The sequence below is a fragment of the Oncorhynchus tshawytscha genome, linkage group LG01 (assembly GCF_018296145.1).
Source record: "Oncorhynchus tshawytscha isolate Ot180627B linkage group LG01, Otsh_v2.0, whole genome shotgun sequence".
Lineage (NCBI taxonomy): Eukaryota > Metazoa > Chordata > Actinopteri > Salmoniformes > Salmonidae > Oncorhynchus > Oncorhynchus tshawytscha.
In genome coordinates this window covers 1671419-1692902 of record NC_056429.1, presented here as the reverse complement: position 1 = coordinate 1692902, position 21484 = coordinate 1671419, and the positions used below count along the sequence as shown (strand labels likewise).

The following is a 21484-nucleotide window of genomic DNA, read 5'->3' as shown; positions in this document are numbered from 1 at the left end:
ATCTGATACCGTCTGGACATAAGGGGCATGTCATACTGTTTCTGACCAGACAGCATCAGATACATGTTATACATATAGTAAGACTGAGGGACGCTGGTTCGCTCGCTAGTTTCCGCAGAGAGGAAGAGGTGAAGCGTGTACCGACACCGTGAAACACCGCTTCACATTCATTTTCAATGGAAGGAAAGCGGTGACAAATGGAGAGGGACCGTTGGGCAGCGCGAACATGGCGTGGGAGGCGGTGAAAACGTTCAGCCACAGATAGAACGATGAGACAGATATTTCACCGGATGTATAACTGTGAAGCATCCGCTTGGCGTTTCCACTCACCATCATTATGGCAGTGAGAGGAAGCCCAGTGTCCGGCAGTGGGACAAGATGGAAGGAGATCGATTTTGGCTGAAATTCTGCACATTTTCTCATCGATGAAACATTTTATCACAATACAGTTTTCTGTTCCCAAAAACTAGAATCTGATATGAACAGAGTGGACTACATTTTGTAGACTTTAATCTTTGCTCAAGTTGTTTAAAAGGAGTGTAAAGGTGAATTGAGTTATTGCACACAGAGTAGGGGTTCCCTAACGGAAATATGCAGATATCTTCTTGAACGGGCCAATAGGATAGAAAAAAATAGAAAAATAAGTACAGGACAAACGAAAGGAGAGTGCGGGGCCGTGAGTATCAGTGAAGGCTTTATTGATTTTGTCCTAAAATGAAGTTACTAAAAGTAAACTTAAGGTATGTAAGTGCAGTGCCATGTTTGGTGGAGCACAGAGAACAAGGAGTGTAACGTTAGACCGGAACACAGACCAGCCGTCCGCTAGATGGCAGTGTATTCCTAACTCTCTCCTCAAGCTGCACTTTGCCCTGCAGCCGAGCAACAGGTAAACACGGAAGTAACGCACTTGCTTGCCAGCAAAATACATACCAAAAAAAAAAAATCGATAATTTGACCGTTAAAACATCTATTTAATGCCATGATTTTGTCCATAAATACACACATATTTAACTTATTTAGTGAGGTCGTTATTGAGCGTTAAAGTTTACAGGACAATGTATAATAAAGCGTCTGGATATCAGTCTCTACCGCAACGAGATTTGATCACTGCCAAACCGGGGTTGTTCGTGGCGACAGAAAGCTTCGTCCAATCTCCATTCCACCATCATAAAGGACATTCGTTTGACTACATCCCCAATGTTAGAGACAACGACTACAGTGGTAAGTATTGGCTAAATTAATGCACGACTCGTTAGTTAGATAACGTTACATACAACGTCGGTACTAACTACCTAACAGATCGTTGCTCAGTTTTTTCCAGCAATTTCTTCTTACAACAACAGCTGTCATATGTTAGCTTGGTATGCAAGTGCCGCATTGTAGTAGTGATCCACGCTACACTCGAGACCTAGGTTCGTTTCCCATTCCCCCCCTGTTTGCTACATTGGTGTCAGAAGTGGAATGGCGGGAGGCCATCGCAACGCGTATACGGACATGTGAAGTGGCTTGAAAGAAAGTTGTAGCATGCGGGCACGAGCCTTCCCGTTAGCGGTGGGCAGTGTAGCGATATTGGTGCAATGCGTTCACGCGGAACACCCGCTCCATCCGTTCTCTACAGTATCTATAATTATGATTAGGTAGACTGTGATGGACTGGTTCATATTTTCTCAAATGTATTTGATTAGCTCCAAGATCAAACCTAACATCTATTCTCCAGACTCCACTCAGGGATGGCTGTCCTGGATCTGCAATGTTATTGTCTGCTTCATGGTCTATATCTGCACCTTCATAACCTTCCCCATATCAGGCTGGTTCGTACTGAAGGTAACACACACCTTCATACCCTTCCCATATCAGGCTGGTTCGTACTGAAGGTAACACACTATCTCTGTTGATTTATTAACAGGAATATCTGTCCTACAGGTTGTCCCTAACTACCAGCGCATCGTAGTGTTTCGTCTGGGCAGAGTACGTCCTCCTAAAGGGCCAGGAGTGGTGTTGCTTCTGCCTCTTATTGACCAGTGGCAGAGAGTTGACCTACGAACCCGGGCCTTCAACATCCCTCCATGCCAGGTACACACACACACACACACACACGCGCACACACACACACACACACACACACACGCAATCTAGCTCAAACATTAATGATGTGCAGGGTACAAATCAAACTGCTCTTTTTAGTTCTGACTGTCTGCTAAAGGACTCAAATGTAAATTATAGTGCCCTAAGTAACCACTACTCCACACGAACACATCTACAGGTCACCACTACAGGTCACCGCCACAGAGCACTGACACAGGTCCCTGCCAGGGACGGTGATGTGGTGTCTGTAGGGGCAGATATCTAGTTATATAACCCTCTCTATAACAGTTATAACCCTCTCTATAACAGTTATAACCTCTATAACAGTTATAACCCTCTCTCTGCTGCGGTATAACAGGTTACTACCAGGGACGGTGGTATGGTGTCTGTAGGGGCAGATATCCAGTTATATAACCCTCTCTATAACAATTATAACCTCTATAACAGTTATAACCCTCTCTATAACAGTTATAACCCTCTCTATAACAGTTATAACCCTCTCTATAACAGTTCTAACCTCTATAACAGTTATAACCCTCTAACAGTTATAACCCTCTCTATTACAGTTATAACCTCTATAACAGTTCTAACCCTCTCTATAACAGTTCTAACCTCTATAACAGTTAAAACCCTCTCTATAACAGTTATAACCCTCTCTATAACAGTTTTAACCCTATCTCTGCTGCGGTATAACAGGTTACTACCAGGGATGGAGTTATGGTGTCTGTAGGGGCAGATATCAAGTTATATAACCCTCTCTATAACAGTTATAACCTCTATAACAGTTATAACCCTCTCTATAACAGTTATAACCCTCTCTATAACAGTTTTAACCCTCTCTCTGCTGCGGTATAACAGGTTACTACCAGGGATGGAGTTATGGTGTCTGTAGGGGCAGATATCAAGTTATATAACCCTCTCTATAACAGTTATAACCTCTATAACAGTTATAACTCTCTCCATAACAGTTCTAACCCTCTCTCTGCTGCGGTATAACAGGTTACTACCAGAGACGGAGGTGTGGTGTCTGTAGGGCAGATATCCAGTTATATAACCCTCTCTATAACAGTTATAACCCTCTCTATAACAGTTATAACCCTCTCTATAACAGTTATAACCCTCTCTATAACAGTTATAACCCTCTAACAGTTATAACCCTCTCTAACAGGTTACTACCAGGGACGGAGGTGTGGTGTCTGTAGGGCAGATATCCAGTTATATAACCCTCTCTATAACAGTTATAACCTCTAACAGTTATAACCCCTCTATAACAGTTATAACCCTCTCTATAACAGTTATAACCCTCTATAACAGGTTACTACCAGGGACGGAGGTGTCTGTAGGGCAGATATCAGTTATAAACCCTCTCTATAACAGTTATAACCCTCTCTATAACAGTTATAACCCTCTCTATAACAGTTATAACCCTCTCTCTGCTGCGGTATAACAGGTTACTACCAGGGACGGAGGTGTGGTGTCTGTAGGGCAGATATCCAGTTATATAACCCTCTCTATAACAGTTATAACCCTCTCTATAACAGTTATAACCCTCTCTATAACAGTTATAACCCTCTCTCTGCTGCGGTATAACAGGTTACGACCAGGGACGGAGGTGTGGTGTCTGTAGGGGCAGATATTCAGTTCCGTATCTGGAGCCCGGTGATGTCAGTGGTGTCGGTTCAGGATCTTAACGCCTCCACACGCCTCACTGCCCACAACGCCATGACAACCAGCCTGGGCAGGAAGAGCGTCAGGGAGATTCAGACTGAGAGAATCAAACTGGGAGAATACCTTGGGGTGAGGCAGCAGTACACATCATATACTGAACAAAAATATCAACTCAACATGCAACAATTTCAGAGATTTTACTGAGTTACAGTTGACATAAGGAAATCAGTCCATTTAAATACATGTATTAGGCCCTAAACTATAGATTTCACATGACTGGGAATACAGATATTTTTTTATATTTTTTTTATTTCACCTTTATTTAACCAGGTAGGCTAGTTGAGAACAAGTTCTCTTTATTTAACCAGGTAGGCTAGTTGAGAACAAGTTCTCATTTACAACTGCGACCTGGCCAAGATAAAGCATAGCAGTGTGAGCAGACAACACAGAGTTACACATGGAATAAACAATTAACAAGTCAATAACACAGTAGAAAACAAAGGGGGAGTCTATATACAACGTGTGCAAAAGGCATGAGGAGGTAGACGAATAGTTAGAATAGGAGGTAGACGAATAGTTATCTGTTGGTCACAGATACCTTTAATAAAAAGGTAGGGGTATGGATCAGAAAACCAGTCAGTATCTGGTGTGACCATTTGCCTCATGCAGCGCGACACATATCCTTCACATAGAGTTGATCAGGCTGTTGATCGTGGCCTGTGTTGTCCCACTCCTCTTCAATGACTGCTGAGTTGCTGGATATTGGTGGGAATTGGAACATGCTGTTGTACACGTCAATCCAGAGCATCCCAAACATGCTCAATGGGTGACATGTCTGGTGAGTATGCAGGCCATGGAAGAACTGGGACATTTTCAGCTTCCAGGAATTGTGTACAGATCCTTGCGACATGGGGCCATGTATTATCCTGCTGAAACATGAGGTGATGGTGGCGGATGAATGGCACGACAATGGGCCTCAGGATCTCATCACGGTATCTCTATGCATTCAATTTGCCATTGATTAAAATGCAGTTGTGTTCGTTGTCGGCAGCTTCTGCCTGCCCATATCATAACCCCACCACCACTAGGGGGCACTCTGTTCACAATGCTGACATCAGCAAACCGCTCGCTCACATGACGCCATACACGTGGTTTGTGGTTGTGAGGCCGGTTGGACGTACTGCCAAATGCACGCTCCCTCAACTTGAGACAACTGTGGCATTGTTTTGTGTGACAAAACGGCACATTTTAGAGTGGCCTTTTATTGTCCCCAGCACAAGGTGCACCTATGAAATGATTATGATTTTTAATCGGCTTCTTGATATGCCACACCTGTCAGGTGGATGAATTATCTTGGCAAAGGAGAAATGTTCACTAACATGGATGGAAACACATTTGAGAGAAATAAGCTTTTTGTGTGTGTATGGAACATTTCTGGGATCTTTTATTTCAGCTCATGAAATATGGGACCAACACTTTACATGTTGCATTTATATTTTTGTTCCGTGTATTTAAATATAACACTTAATATGCATTAGTGCTGGGCGATATGCCAAAAATATAATTTCACAATATTTTCACATTTATGACAGTTTTATGTTAGTAGTGTGTCACCCTAGGATGACAACACATAACATTCTAAGTGATTTCAATGGGTCTTTCTCCATTCTGATTGGTTTATAGCAGGGATGGGCAACTTTGATGGGGGTGAGACCATAAAAAACTGAGTGGCTCGTGGGCTGCAGTGGCTCGTGGGTCTGCGTATCTACATCCATCCATACTACAGGTTTAAATAGCTGGTCGCTAGACTAACTTACCATTTACCCATCTTGTTCAATTAAACTTCAACCCCAAAAAGATTTCAGCATTTTCATTCATTTCTTTATTTCCTGCACTCATTTGAGATCATTTCCACACTGCCACACAGGGCTGCAAGATATGGGCAAATAAATCTAGGTTTTATTTTTTAACCTAATATTGAAATTGCGATTTAGATCAAAACTCTTGGATGAACTGTTGGAATCATGGAAATATAATGATTCATTCTATAGTTAGAATATAATAGTGGGCACTTTGAATACAGTGTTTGACATGACAACAAATGAAAATGCCAGGGAGGAGTTATTGTGACAGGGTAGGAACCAAAGTGTTGGTCAGCGTTTTCTAGGGGACCCTATAATCTTTGGCTACATTAAATGTTTTCTATTAGCTACTTCACGTAAGCAGAGAAATGGTATGAGGTTAGTATCATAGCGTCTCTCTCCATTGAAAACAGACAGGTGACCTCAACAACCCTCATCAAATATAAAAAAAATAATAATAATATTGAGATGTAACCACCAATCCAATGAAAGGATGGGCGGGACCTAGACAGCCCTCCATGACGCTTTGTGGACAATGATTCCCATTGTCAGGGTTGAGAGACATGTATCTTGTCAGTATATCCATAATCTTTGATGTAGCAATATCACATTTAACAAACCAAACATTGAAATACTGTTATAGAAGGTAAAGTGAAAACCCAAACTGATATATAGTAAAATACAGTCTTATCGCCCAGCCCTAATATGCATCAGGTCACAGTTATCCTCTAATCTGTTAGGGTCACTGTATCTTGGTAAGTTAGTACTCATAACATCTCTTGTACCGTTGAAGTGGATGTTCCCTCTCTCCATCTTCCCTCACTTTCTCTCTCCTCGCCTCCTTCTGAAAACCCATTGCAGTTCCTCCGTTTAGGTCCTCTCCTACAAAGTGTTTTATAGAAGGAGAGAGGATGTGAAATCACCATGGTTTCTTAACCTTTCTTTCCCAGATGGACATCAATGAGATGACCAAGCCCTGGGGTCTGGAGGTAGACAGGGTGGAGCTGACTGTAGGTGCTGTCCTGAAGCCCCCAGAGGACCATTCATCTGGGCCTGGCTCGGTCATCCTACCCCCCTCTATTCCTGGTCTCGAGGGCCTGGCTGGACCCATACAACAACTGGCTATGCACTTCCTGGGCAATATGGCTGGCGGTAACAATGGAGCTCCCCTGGTTAGGACAGGTACAGTCACAATGGACCTCCCCTGGTTAGGACAGGTACAGTTACATAGTAACAATGGAGCTCCCCTGGTTAGGACAGGTACAGTCACAATGGACCTCCCCTGGTTAGGACAGGTACAGTCACATAGTAACAATGGAGCTCCCCTGGTTAGGACAGGTACAGTCACATAGTAACAATAGAGCTACCCTGTTTAGGACAGGTACAGTCACAATGGACCTCCCCTGGTTAGGACAGGTACAGTCACATAGTAACAATGGACCTTCCCTGGTTAGGACAGGTACAGTTACATAGTAACAATGGACCTCCCCTGGTTAGGACAGGTACAGTAACAATAGAGCTACCCTGGTTAGGACAGGTACAATCTTCCCTGGTTAGGACAGGTACAGGTACAATCACACAGTAACAATGGACTTCCCCTGGTTAGGACAGGTGCAGTTACACAGTAAACCTGTTTTCATTCGTAACACCTTCACCTGGGTAGTGTTGATGAGGGCACTTAGAAAGCTAGGTGGGACAACCTCATATCACAGTCATAGTCAGTACATTCATCTGCAGATAGCTAGGTGGACCAGTCATAGTCAGTACATTCATCTTCAGATAGCTAGGTGGGACAACCACATATCACAGTCATAGTCAGTACATTCATCTTCAGATAGCTAGGTGGGACAACCTCATGTCATAGTCAGTACATTCATCTTCAGATAGCTAGGTGGACCAGTCATAGTCAGTACATTCATCTTCAGATAGCTAGGTGGATCAGTCATAGTCAGTACATTCATCTTCAGATAGCTAGGTGGACCAGTCATAGTCAGTACATTCATCTCCAGGTAGCTAGGTGGACCAGTCATAGTCAGTACATTCATCTTCAGATAGCTAGGTGGACCAGTCATAGTCAGTACATTCATCTCCAGGTAGCTAGGTGGACCAGTTATAGTCAGTACATTCATCTCATCTTGGAGGTAGCATTCATCTTCAGGTGGACCAGTCATAGTCAGTACATTCATCTCCAGATAGCTAGGTGGACCAGTCATAGTCAGTACATTCATCTCCAGGTAGCTAGGTGGACCAGTCATAGTCAGTATATTCATCTCCAGATAGCTAGGTGGACCAGTCATAGTCAGTAACTAGACAAGTCAGTTAAGAACATATTATTATTTACAATGACGGCCTACCCTGACACCTCTAAAACTGAGATGCAGTGCCTTTGACCGCTGCGCCACTCAGGAGGTGTGTCCAAACTTTATATATATATATACAGTGGGGAGAACAAGTATTTGATACACTGCCGATTTTGCAGGTTTTCCTACTTACAAAGCATGTAGAGGTCTTGATCATAGGTACACTTCAACTGTGAGAGACGGAATCAAACAACAATCCAGAAAATCACGTTGTATGATTTAAGTAATTAATTTGCATTTTATTGCATGACATAAGTATTTGATACATCAGAAAAGCAGAACTTAATAGTTGGTACAGAAACCTTTTTTTGCAATTACAGAGATCATACGTCTCCTGTATTTCTTGACCAGGTTTGCACACACTGCAGCAGGGATTTTGGCCCACTCCTCCATACAGACCTTCTCCAGATCCTTCAGGTTTCGGGGCTGTTGCTGGGCAATACGGACTTTCACCTCCCTTCAAAGATTTTCTATTGGGTTCATGTCTGGAGACTGGCTAGGCCACTCCAGGACCTTGAGATGCTTCTTACGGAGCCACTCCTTAGTTGCCCTGGCTGTGTGTTTCGGGTCATTGTCATGCTGGAAGACCCAGCCACGACCCATCTTCAATGCTCTTACTGAGGGAAGGAGGTTGTTGGCCAAGATCTCGTGATCCTCTCAATACGGTGCAGTCGTCCTGTCCCCTTTGCTGAAAAGCATCCCCAAAGAATGATGTTTCCACCTCCATGCTTCACGGTTGGGATGGTGTTCTTGGGGTTGTACTCATCCTTCTTCTTCCTCCAAACACAGTGAGTGGAGTTTAGACCAAAAAGCTCTATTTTTGTCTCATCAGACCACATGACCTTCTCCCATTCCTCCCCTGGATCATCCAGATGGTCATTGGCAAACTTTAGACGGGCCTGGACATGCGCTGGCTTAAGCAGGGGGACCTTGCGTGCGCTGCAGGATTTTAATCCATGACGGTGTAGTGTGTTACTAATGGTTTTCTTTGAGACTGTGGTCCCAGTTCTCTTTAGGTCATTGACCAGGTCCTGCCGTGTAGTTCTGGGCTGATCCCTCACCTTCCTCATGATCATTGATGCCCCACGAGGTGAGATCTTGAATGGAGCTCCAGACCGAGGGTGATTGACCGTCATCTTGAACTTCTTCCATTTTCTAATAATTGCGCCAACAGTTGTTGCCTTCTCACCAAGCTGCTTGCCTATTGTCCTGTAGCCCATCCAAGCCTTGTGCAGGTCTACAATTTGATATCTGATGCCCTTACACAGCCCTCTGGTCTTGGCCATTGTGGAGAGGTTGGAGTCTGTTTGATTGAGTGTGTGGACAGGTGTCTTTTATACAGGTAACGAGTTCAAACAGGTGCAGTTAATACAGGTAATGAGTGGAGAACAGGAGGGCTTCTTAAAGAAAAACTAACAGGTCTGAGAGCCGGAATTCTTACTGGTTGGTAGGTGATCAAATACTTATGTCATGCAATAAAATGCAAATGAATTACTTAAAAATCATACAATGTGATTTTCTGGATTTTTGTTTGATTCCGTCTCTCACAGTTGAAGTGTACCTATGATCAAAATTACAGACCTCTACATGCTTTGTAAGTAGGAAAACCTGCAAAATCGGCAGGGTATCAAATACTTGTTCTCCCCACTGTACATATATATATATATATATATATATATATATATACAGTACCAGTCAAAAGTTTGGGCACACCTACTCATTCAAGTTTGACATTTTCTTTTTACTATACAGCATCAGCTTATCTGTATCTCTGTGTCCTCAGAAGACAGCATCAGCTTATCTGTATCTCTGTGTCCTCAGAGGACAGCATCAGCTTATCTGTATCTCTGTGTCCTCAGAGGACAGCATCAGCTTATCTGTATCTCTGTGTCCTCAGAGGACAGCATCAGCTTCTCAGACGAGGTGAGCAGTGCTCCCCTGGCTATAAGTCGTACCGGAGCTGTAACCAGGCCCATGTCAGTGCTGGAACTGTACGAGGGCCTTCTCCTCTCAGAGTCTCTGGTCAGTCAGGTGGGAGCCTGCTTCCTGTTCCTCCTCCAATCGCCTGACGGACAACAGACAAGCTATTACGTAGACCTCAGCCAAGGTGAGACAACGACAAACTGTCATTCTATAGAGTCTTATAGGGCCGGGTTTCCTGGACAAAAGGCATTCTCCGAGGATGGTTTGTTCTAGGTCTGGGAAACTGGCGTGACATTGTTTTGCAAACATGGTCTTTGGACCTCCTTTGTCATGTAAAGCAAATTACTTGACCTCTGTAGTTATGGTAACAGTCTCTATCCCTCCGGCCTGTGTTTGATAAGATAAACCTTTTCAGGGCCAGTTTCCCCAGACACATTCATCCCTCACGAAAGATAACTTTCAATAGGATTTAACATGCTTTCTAGTTTAGTTCTTAGTCTGTATTTAGTAAGTCGTTATCCCATCATCTCTGTCAGATATGTTGCTTTTGTGTCCAAGCTGCATTTTAGAATAACAGAGTAACAAACTAACAGTGAGTTCCCCTCCTCCTCTGTGTCTAGGTAGTGGCTCAGCCGGACCAGGGTCCCCTCCAGAGGGCCAGGTACCAGATGTCACCCTCAGTATGACGGACCAGGACCTGCTGGCTATGTTCGAGGGAACCCTACGACCCTTCGCAGCCTACGCCACTGGGCGACTCAAGGTCCAGGGAGACTTGAAGACTGCCATGAAGCTGGAGGAAGTCATCAAGCTACTCCGGCCTTAAGCACTGGCTTCAGACCTGTCCTTATATAAATACCAGGTCCTAGAAATACATGGTTCTGACCTTAACCACTGGCTTCAGACCTGCCTTTATATAAATACCAGGTCCTAGAAATACATGGTTCAGGCCTTAACCACTGGCTTCAGACCTGCCTTTATATAAATATCAGGTCCTAGAAATACATGGTTCTGACCTTAACCACTGGCTTCAGACCTGCCTTTATATAAATATCAGGTCCTAGAAATACATGGTTCTGACCTTCACCACTGGCTTCAGACCTGTCCTTATACACGTACCAGGTCCGAGAAATACATGGTCACTAATAACAGTTCATATAGACCCATCTCTTTGATGTTGTGGTTTAAAAAGTAACATTTGATGACAAGCATGTCAATCTCTCATGGCTCAAAGTGGAAGAGAGATTTGACTTCCTCATTACGACAAGCTGAAGGTAACGAGCTGTCTGTTTAAAGTACTGGCACACAGCTCTGATAAAAATGCATACCCCACAAGACATGCCACCAGAGGTCTCTTCACAGTCCCCAAGTCCAGAACAGACTACGGGAGGTGCACAGTACTACATAGAGCCATGACTACATGGAACTCTATTCCACAGTACTACATAGAGCCATGACTACATGGAACTCTATTTCACAGTACTACATAGAGCCATGACTACATGGAACTCTATTCCACAGTACTACATAGAGCCATGACTACATGGAACTCTACTCCACAGTACTACATAGAGCCATGACTACATGGAACTCTATTCCACAGTACTACATAGAGCCATGACTACATGGAACTCTATTCCACAGTACTACATAGAGCCATGACTACATGGAACTCTATTCCACAGTACTACATAGAGCCGTGACTACATGGAACTCTATTCCACAGTACTACATAGAGCCATGACTACATGGAACTCTATTCCACAGTACTACATAGAGCCATGACTACATGGAACTCTATTCCACAGTACTACATAGAGCCATGACTACATGGAACTCTATTCCACAGTACTACATAGAGCCGTGACTACATGGAACTCTATTCCACAGTACTACATAGAGCCATGACTACATGGAACTCTATTCCACAGTACTCCATAGAGCCATGACTACATGGAACTCTATTCCACAGTACTACATAGAGACATGACTACATGGAACTCTATTCCACAGTACTACATAGAGCCATGACTACATGGAACTCTATTCCACAGTACTACATAGAGACATGACTACATGGAACTCTATTCCACAGTACTACATAGAGACATGACTACATGGAACTCTATTCCACAGTACTGCATAGAGACATGACTACATGGAACTCTATTCCACAGTACTACATAGAGACATGACTACATGGAACTCTATTCCACAGTACTACATAGAGCCATGACTACATGGAACTCTATTCCACAGTACTACATAGAGCCATGACTACATGGAACTCTATTCCACATCAGATAACTGATGCAGCAGTAGAATCAGATTTAAAAACATAAAAATACACCTCATGGAACAGCAGGGACTGTGAAGAGACACACACCGTTACAATAGGCCCAGACACATGCATACACACACATGATAACACACACACTATACATACACATGGATTTAGCACTGTAGATATGTGGTAGTGGTGGCCTGAGGGTACACACTTAATGTGTTGTGTATTCTGTAATAAATATATTGCAATGTTTTTAAAATTGTGTAACTGCCTTAATTTTGCTGGACCCCAGGAAGAGTAGCTGTTGCCTTGGCAGGAACTAATGGGGATCCATAATAAACCCCAGGAAGAGTAGCTGCTCTCTGGGCAGGAACTAATGGGGATCCATAATAAACCCCAGGAAGCGTAGCTGCTGCCTCAGCAGGAACTAATGGGGATCCATAATGAACACCAGGAAGAGTAGCTGTTGCCTTGGCAGGAACTAATGGGGATCCATAATAAACCCCAGGAAGAGTAGCTGCTGCCTCGGCAGGAACTAATGGGGATCCATAATAAACCCCAGGAAGAGTAGCTGCTGCCTTGGCAGGAACTAATGGGGATCCATAATGAACCCCAGGAAGAGTAGCTGCTGCCTTGGCAGGAACTAATGGGGATCCATAATGAACCCCAGGAAGAGTAGCTGCTGCCTTGGCAGGAACTAATGGGGATCCATAATGAACACCAGGAAGAGTAGCTGTTGCCTTGGCAGGAACTAATGGGGATCCATAATAAACTACAGGAAGAGTAGCTGCTGCCTCGGCAGGAACTAATGGGGATCCATAATAAACCCCAGGAAGAGTAGCTGCTGCCTTGGCAGGAACTAATGGGGATCCATAATAAACCCCAGGAAGAGTAGCTGCTGCCTTGGCAGGAACTAATGGGGATCCATAATAAACCCCAGGAAGAGTAGCTGTTGCCTTGGCAGGAACTAATGGAGATCCATAATAAACCCCAGGAAGAGTAGCTGTTGCCTTGGCAGGAACTAATGGGGATCCATAATAAACCCCAGGAAGAGTAGCTGCTGCCTCGGCAGGAACTAATGGGGATCCATAATAAACCCCGGGACGAGTAGCTGCTGCCTCGGCAGGAACTAATGGGGATCCATAATAAACCCCAGGAAGAGTAGCTGCTGCCTTGGCAGGAACTAATGGGGATCCATAATAAACCTCAGGAAGAGTAGCTGCTGCCTTGGCAGGAACTAATGGGGATCCATAATAAACCTCAGGAAGAGTAGCTGCTGCCTTGGCAGGAACTAATGGGGATCCATAATAAACCCCAGGAAGAGTAGCTGCTGCTGTGGCAGGAACTAATGGGGATCCATAATAAACACCAGGAAGAGTAGCTGCTGCTGTGGCAGGAACTAATGGAGATCCAAAATAAATACAAATGAACACATTCAGTTCACACAGACACATCTCTGTGATGTTGTGGTTATTACATACAGTTCACTACTCCTCCTCATCCAGATGGGTTGGCATTCTCCTCTACCTACTCCTCCTCGTCCAGATGGGTTGGCATTGTCCACCTCCTCCTCCTCATCCAGATGGGTTGGCATTCTCCTCCTCATCCAGATGGGTTGGCATTCTCCTCTACCTACTCCTCCTCGTCCAGATGGGTTGGCATTGTCCTCCACCTCCTCCTCCTCATCCAGATGGGTTGGCATTCTCCTCCACCTTCTCATCAACATCCAGATGGGTTGGCATTCTCCTCCACCTTCTCATCAACATCCAGATGGGTTGGCATTCTCCTCCACCTTCTCATCAACATCCAGATGGGTTGGCATTCTCCTCCTCATCCAGATGGGTTGGCATTCTTCTCCTCATCCAGATGGGTTGGCATTCTCCTCCACCTACTCATCAACATCCAGATGGGTTGGCATTCTCCTCCACCTTCTCATCAACATCCAGATGGGTTGGCATTCTCCTCCACCTTCTCATCAACATCCAGATGGGTTGGCATTCTCCTCCACCTTCTCAACATCCAGATGGGTTGGCATTCTCCTCCACCTTCTCATCAACATCCAGATGGGTTGGCATTCTCCTCCACCTTCTCAACATCCAGATGGGTTGGCATTCTCCTCCACCTCCTCAACATCCAGATGGGTTGGCTTCTCCTCCACTCACTCCTCAACATCCAGATTGGTTGGCATTCTCCTCCACCTACTCATCACCATCCAGATGGGTTGGTATTCTCCTCCACCTCCTCAACATCCAGATGGGTTGGCATTCTCCTCCACCGACTCCTCATCATCCAGATGGGTTGGCATTCTCCTCCACCTCCTCAACATCCAGATGGGTTGGCATTCTCCTCCACCTCCTCAACATCCAGATGGGTTGGCATTCTCCTCCACCTCCTCAACATCCAGATGGGTTGGCATTCTCCTCCACCGACTCCTCCTCATCCAGATGGGTTGGCGTTCTCCTCCACTGACTCCTCCTCATCCAGATGGGTTGGCATTCTCCTCCACCTCCTCAACATCCAGATGGGTTGGCATTCTCCTCCACCTACTCAACATCCAGATGGGTTGGCATTCTCCTCCACAACATCCAGATGGGTTGGCATTCTCCTCCACCGACTCCTCCTCATCCAGATGGGTTGGCATTCTCCTCCACCTCCTCCTCATCCAGATGGGTTGGCATTCTCCTCCATTGACTCCTCCTCATCCAGATGGGTTGGCATTCTCCTCCACCTACTCAACATCCAGATGGGTTGGCATTCTCCTCCACCTCCTCAACATCCAGATGGGTTGGCATTCTCCTCCACCTCCTCAACATCCAGATGGGTTGGCATTCTCCTCCACCTCCTCAACATCCAGATGGGTTGGCATTCTCCTCCACCTACTCCTCAACATCCAGATGGGTTGGCATTCTCCTCCACCTACTCCTCAACATCCAGATGGGTTGGCATTCTCCTCCACCTACTCCTCCTCATCCAGATGGGTTGGCATTCTCCTCCACCTCCTCAACATCCAGATGGGTTGGCATTCTCCTCCACCTACTCAACATCCAGATGGGTTGGCATTCTCAACAGAACGCAGCACAACAACAGAACGCAGCACAATACTGGCTGTATCCAAGGCTCAGCTCATCGTTCCCATAACAACAGAATGCAGCACAATACTGGCTGTATCCAAGGCTCAGCTCATCGTTCCCATAACAACAGAATGCAGCACAATACTGGCTGTATCCAAGGCTCAGCTCATCGTTCCCATAACAACAGAATGCAGCACAATACTGGCTGTATCCAAGGCTCAGCTCATCGTTCACATAACAACAGAACTGAAGCATGCGACTGAAGAGAGAAGAGACAACCAACTTCCTAGGTACAGCATCAGCGGGAGAGTGGAACGACAGTTTGTCAGTTACAGCAACGTGTCCCCTGAACAGTAACTGAGAGGTAACGGTAGCACTGAGACCTGGGTGAGAAGGTGATGAAGCGTACTTCATGAGCTGTAACCGAAAAATAACTGGCTTTTGGAAAGTTTGAAGTGAGGGAGAAAGTATGGTGGAACAAGTATTGGCATTGTTAAGTATCTTGCTAGCTGGATCAAATTCTCCGTTAGCTAGCCAGAGAAATGTTAAGCAACATTAGCCAACTTAACTGATGAAATAATTGAGTTTATGGTGTGAAAATTAGCTGGCTAATAAAGTCCGACAGCTAGCTAGCTAACGTTAGTAACCTAACCAATTCGCTATAGTATTAACTGGTATAAGACACCTTGCCGTTCCTCAAGTTATAACGCCTTAGTTGACCCTGTGTGAAATGTTAACTAGCTAACGAACTAACTACTATCTGTGAACTAATATCTTCCCTCTACAGTAACGTTATGTGGTTCATTTTTAGAATGAGAGAAGTAGCTGAAAATGAAGCGTTGCTTGTTATTAAACAAGTGGATTCAGGGATCAAGTGGAGCTGGGCCTGGTTTAAACTGGATGCCACTATAGAGGTGAAAGGAACACCACACACTTTTCCCTCTTTCTCACTTCCTCAATACAGTGGATAAAAAGGGGTATGCCAGGTGTTACTCTCTGCCTGAAACAGACCAATTATGCCAACAAAGGGTATTGTGCTCTGCTGGCACATTGTAGAACAGATGTCTACAGGCAGAAAGTGTACAATGTAATAATGTGCAGTGTAGCCCAAAGATATTGATTTAGTTGTGTTGAACTTGACAGTAACACTTGTATGTGTGTGAGTGAAGGGGGATTTTGAACACATGTAGCCTTGTGTTCTTGATTGAAGTCTTTAGTGGCCACTATAATAGAGCAAAAATAGAATAGCCTGTTTGTTTCATTCTATTTCCACTTTAAGATGTTTTTTTCCCAAGTGCAATATTTAGATGTGTGTGTGGTCACAAGCGTTCTATTATAAAGGCTGTCATGGTAACAAGCATTCTATTATAAAAAAAGCTGTCATGGTACAAGCGTTCTATTATAAAGGCTGTCATGGTAATTAGCTTTCTATTATAAAAAGCTGTCATGGTAACAAGCGTTCTATTATAAAGGCTGTCATGGTAACAAGCGTTCTATTATAAAGGCTGTCATGGTAACAAGCGTTCTATTATTTAAAAAAAAAAGCTGTCATGGTAACAAGCGTTCTATTTTAAGGGCTGTCATGGTAACAAGTGTTCTATTATAAAGGCTGTCATGGTAACAAGCATTCTATTATAAAACAGCTGTCATGGTAACAAGCGTTCTATAACAAGCGTTCTATTATAAAGGCTGTCATGGTAACTAGCTTTCTACTATAAAGTGTCACGACTTCCACCGAAGTCGTTTCCTCTCCTTGTTCGGGTGGAGTCAGCGTCACCGGTCTTCTAGCCATCGTCGATCCACTTTTCATTTTCCATTTGTTTTGTCTTGTTTTCCTACACACCTGGTTTCCATTTCCCTCATTAATTGTTGTGTATTTAACCCTCTGTTCCCCCCATGTCTTTGTGTGGAATTGTTTGTTGTAAGTGCTTGTGCACATGTTTACTTTTGGACTCATATTCTGTTGTATTTTTAAGTCGTTGGTTTTTGGATTAAACTGCTCCGGCTATTACCAAGTTCTGCTCTCCTGCGTCTGACTTCCCTGCCACCAGACCCCTTACAGAATTCCACACCCACTACAAGTCAGCAGGAGCAGGTGCCCCTGGTATGGGGATAGAGGAGCACGTCCAGGAGCAAGCGACGATGATCCACCATCTCGGCACCGCCATGGACCGCGTTGTCCAAACCATGGACCGCTGGGAGAGACAGGGAGTTCATCCAGCGCCTCCCCCAGCACAACCAGGGCCTCCACTACTCGCCTCCCCTTCACCCGGTCCCAGTGGGATTCGTCTCGCCCTTCCCCGGGAGTACGACAGGACGGCTGCACGCTGCCAGTGTTTCCTATTGCAGCTAGAGCTCTACCTGGCAACCGTCCACCCGGCTCCTTCGGGCCGTGAGAGGGTGTCAACCCTCGTCTCATGCCTCTCAGGGAAATCCCCGGAGTGGGCCAACGCCGTGTGGAGAGAAGGAGACGTGGCACTGGACCATTTCGAGGATTTCACCCGCCGTTTCCAGGCAGTCTTCGACCAACCGCCCGAGGGTAGAGTGGCGGGTGGTCGTACTTACCATCTGAGGCAGGGGATGAGGAGCGTCCAGGAGTTCGCCATGGATGGAGCGACAGATCAACTACTGCAGTTTGCGAGAGGATGTCCGTCGGGAATTGGCCTGCAGGGATACCACCCTCACCTTCGACCAGCTGGTGGACCTGTCTATTTGGTTGGATAACCTGCTGGCTACCCGCGGACATCCAGAGCGGGGTCTGTCGGTTCCATCCCCCAGCACCACCGCTCCGATGCCTATGGAGCTGGGAGGTTCAGTGCGCAGGGAGACCGGAGGAGGTTCCGTCTCGTGCACCATCTGTGGCCGCAGAGATCACACTGCTGTTCGGTGCCGGGTTGGTTCCTCTGGGGATCGAGGCAGTAGGCAGGGCACTCTGGTGTCACCCCAGGTGAGCCGGCACCAGCCTCACCCAGAGCCCTCTGTTGCACACAAACATTTTGTATGTCACTTTTCCTGAATTTGCCCCTTATTCCCAGCATGAGGCGTTCGTCGATTCAGGCGCGGCTGGGAATTTTATAGACAAATCATTCGCCCATAGTTTAGGGATCCCCATTGTTCCCGTGGCTGTGCCCTTCCCCGTTCACGCCTTAGATAGTCGACCATTAGGGTCAGGGTTGATTAGGGAAGCCACTGCTCCCCTGGGCATGGTGACGCAGGGGGATCACAAGGAGAGAATCAGTCTCTTCCTCATTGACTCCTGCATTTCCCGTGGTGCTTGGCCTACCCTGGTTGGCCTGTCATGACTCCACTGTATCGTGGCAACAGAGGGCTCTCACGGGAGTGCTTGGGTAGATGTTTAGGGGTTTCTGTTGGTGCTAGTGCACGGTGGAGAGTCCAGATCAGGTTTCCACCATGCGCATTCCCCCTGAATATGCCGATTTGGCTCTCTCCTTCTCCAAAAAGAAGGCGACTCAATTACCACCCCATCGACGGGGGATAGTGCGATAAATCTCCTGGTAGACGCCTCACTTCCCAGGAGTCACGTGTATCCCCTGTCACATGCGGAGATGGAGGCTATGGAGACATATGTCTCTGAATCCCTGCGTCAGGGATACATTCGGTCCTCCACTTCGCCCTCCTCCTCGAGTTTCTATTTTGTGAAGAAGAAGGAGGGAGGTCTGCGCCCGTGTATTGACTATCGAGGTATAAATCTGATCACTGTGAGGTACAGCTACCCGCTGCCTCTCATCGCCAGTGTGATTGAGTCAAGTGGGACGCGCTTCTTCACAAAACTAGATCTCGGGAGCGCTTACAACCTGGTGCGTATCCGGGAGGGAGACGAGTGGAAGACGGCTTTCAGTACTACCTCAGGGCATTATGAGTACCTCTTCATGCTGTACAGGTTGATGAATGCTCCATCATTTCAAACGTGCGTAATTGGCCGACTCCCACCACGGTAAAGGAGGTGCAGCGGTTTCTAGGGTTTGCCAATTACTCCCAGAGGTTTATCTGGGGTTTTGATCAGGAAGCGGCTCCCATTACCTCACGGCTGAAGGGGGGACCGGTACGTTTGCAGTGGTCGGTTGAGGCTTTTGGTCACCTGAGGGCTCTGTTTACCTCGGCTCCCGTGCTGCCCATCCGGATCCCTCTTTGACGTTCATAGTAGAGGTGGATGCGTCCGAGGCTGGGATAGCATCCGTGCTCTCTCAGTGCTCGGGCACGCCACCAAAGCTCCGCCCCTGTGCCTTCTTCTCGAGGTAGCTCAGTCCGGCGGAGCGAAAACTATGACGTGGGGGTCCGGGAGCTGTTGGCTGTCGTCAAGGCTCTGAAGGCGTGGAGACATTGGCTTGAGGGGGTGAAACACCCTTTTCTCATCTGGACTGACCGCTGCAATCTGGAGTACATCCGGGCTGCAAGGAGACTGAACCCACGCCAGGCAAGGTGGGCCATGTTTTTCACCTGTTTTGTATTCACCCTCTCTTACAGACCAGGTTTCCAGAACGCCAAGGCAGACGCACTGTCCCGACTGTATGACACAGAGGAGCGGCCCATGGATACCACCCCCATACTCCCGGCCTCCTGCCTGGTGGCGCCGGTAGTGTGGAAGCTGGACGCGGACATTGAGCGGGCGCTACGTGCAGAGCCCACTCCCTCCAGTGTCCTGGGTCTTCCTTTCCTGTGGTGGTTCTCATGAGAGCCAGTTTCATCATAGCGCTTGATGGTTTTTGCCACTGAACTTGAAGAAACTTGAAATGTTCCGTATTGACTGACCTTCATGTCTTAAAGTAATGATGGACTGTCGTTTCTCTTTGCTTATTTGAGCTGTTCTTGCCATAATATGGACTTTTACCAAATAGGTGAATACCTCCTGAAGCTGGTTGACAGAATGTCAAGAGTGTGCAAAGCTGTCATCAAGGCAAAGGGTGGCTATTTGAAGAATCTGAAATATAAAATATACATTTTTTGAGTTACTACATGATTCCATATGTGTTATTTTATTTTATACATTTTATTTATTTCACCTTTATTTAACCAGGTAGGCTAGTTGTGAACAAGTTCTCATTTACAACTGTGACCTGGCCAAGATTAAGCAAAGAAGTGTGACAAAAACAACACAGAGTTACAATGGAGTAAAAAAAACGTACAGTCAATAACACAATAGAAAATCTGTATACAGTGTGTGCAAATGAGGTAAGGAGGTAAAGTAATAAATAGGCTAATAGTGGCAAAGAAATTACAATTTAGCAAATGAAAAGACTGGAGTGATATTTGTGCAGATGAGGATGTGCAAGTAGAGATACTGGTGTGCAAAAGAGAAGAAAAAAAAACAAACAAATTGTTTGTTGGGATGATGTAGGCAGTTGGTTTGACTATTTACAGATGGGCTATTTACAGATGGGCTATTTACAGATGGGCTATTTACAGATGGGCTATTTACAGATGAGCTGCTTGGTAAAGCTGCTCTGACAGCTGATGCTTAAAGTTAGTGAGGGAGATGTAAGTCTCCAACTTCAGTGATTTTTGCAGTTTGTTCCAGTCAGAGAACTGGAAGGAAAGGCGGCCAAATGTGGTGTTGGCTTTGGGGATGACCCGTGAAATATACCTGCTGTAGTGCGTGCTACAGGTGGGTGTTGGTATGGTGACCAGTGAACTGAGATAAGGCGGGGCTGAGATAGTTTTGATGTCTTCACTATTATTCTACAATGTAGAAAATCGTAAAAATAAAGAAAACACACTTGAATGAGTAGCTGTGTCAAAACGTTTGACTGGTAACGTATGTTACATCACTTTGGTTTGTGGCGGCACACAATTGGCCCAGCGCCGTCCGGGTTTGGCCGGGGTAGGCCGTCATTGTAAATAAGAATTAGTTCTTAGCTGACTTGCCTAGTTAAATAAAGGTTAAATAAAACACTTAAAAACATGAGGTGACGGCGGAGGATGAATGACAGGACAACGGGCCTCAGGATCTTATCACGGTATCTCTGTTCATTCAAATTGATAAAATGCAATTGTGTTCATTGTCCGTAGCTTCTGCCTGCCCATACTATAACCCCACCACCATGGGGCACTCTACACAATAGTCGGTGACATCATGACGCCTCCTCACATCAGCCGGTGACATCGGAGTATCACAGAGGAGATGGTGACATCATGAAGCCTCCTCACTGCAGCCGGTGACATCAGAGTATCACAGAGGAGATGGTGACATCATGACGCCTCCTCACAGCAGCC

General features: G+C 45.7%; 1 protein-coding gene across 2 annotated transcripts; it reads left to right on the top strand.

The window, feature by feature from the left end:
* Positions 1-347: 347 nt before the first annotated feature.
* Positions 348-11287, top strand: stoml1 (stomatin (EPB72)-like 1). 2 transcript variants are annotated; one of them, XM_042329574.1, is made up of 7 exons: positions 348-1221; positions 1718-1824; positions 1924-2073; positions 3679-3882; positions 6566-6797; positions 9873-10082; positions 10519-11285. In XM_042329574.1, the coding sequence occupies exons 1-7, from the start codon at positions 1056-1058 to the stop codon at positions 10719-10721; spliced, it is 1272 nt and encodes a 423-aa protein (XP_042185508.1). In that variant the 5' UTR covers positions 348-1055; the 3' UTR covers positions 10722-11285. The 2 variants fall into 2 exon arrangements, with proteins under 2 accessions (XP_042185508.1, XP_042185833.1); XM_042329899.1 differs by lacking the exon at positions 1718-1824 and having other exon boundaries at positions 1048-1221; positions 10519-11287.
* Positions 11288-21484: the final 10197 nt, after the last annotated feature.

Excerpts from the sequence above, each read along its gene's own strand:
- stoml1 (XM_042329574.1), top strand. The coding sequence starts at position 1,056 with ATGTATAATAAAGCGTCTGGATATCAGTCTCTACCGCAACGAGATTTG. Across the intron at positions 1,825-1,923 it reads CAGGCTGGTTCGTACTGAAG|GTTGTCCCTAACTACCAGCG; the intron begins GTAACACACACC and ends TCTGTCCTACAG. Across the intron at positions 10,083-10,518 it reads TTACGTAGACCTCAGCCAAG|GTAGTGGCTCAGCCGGACCA; the intron begins GTGAGACAACGA and ends CTCTGTGTCTAG.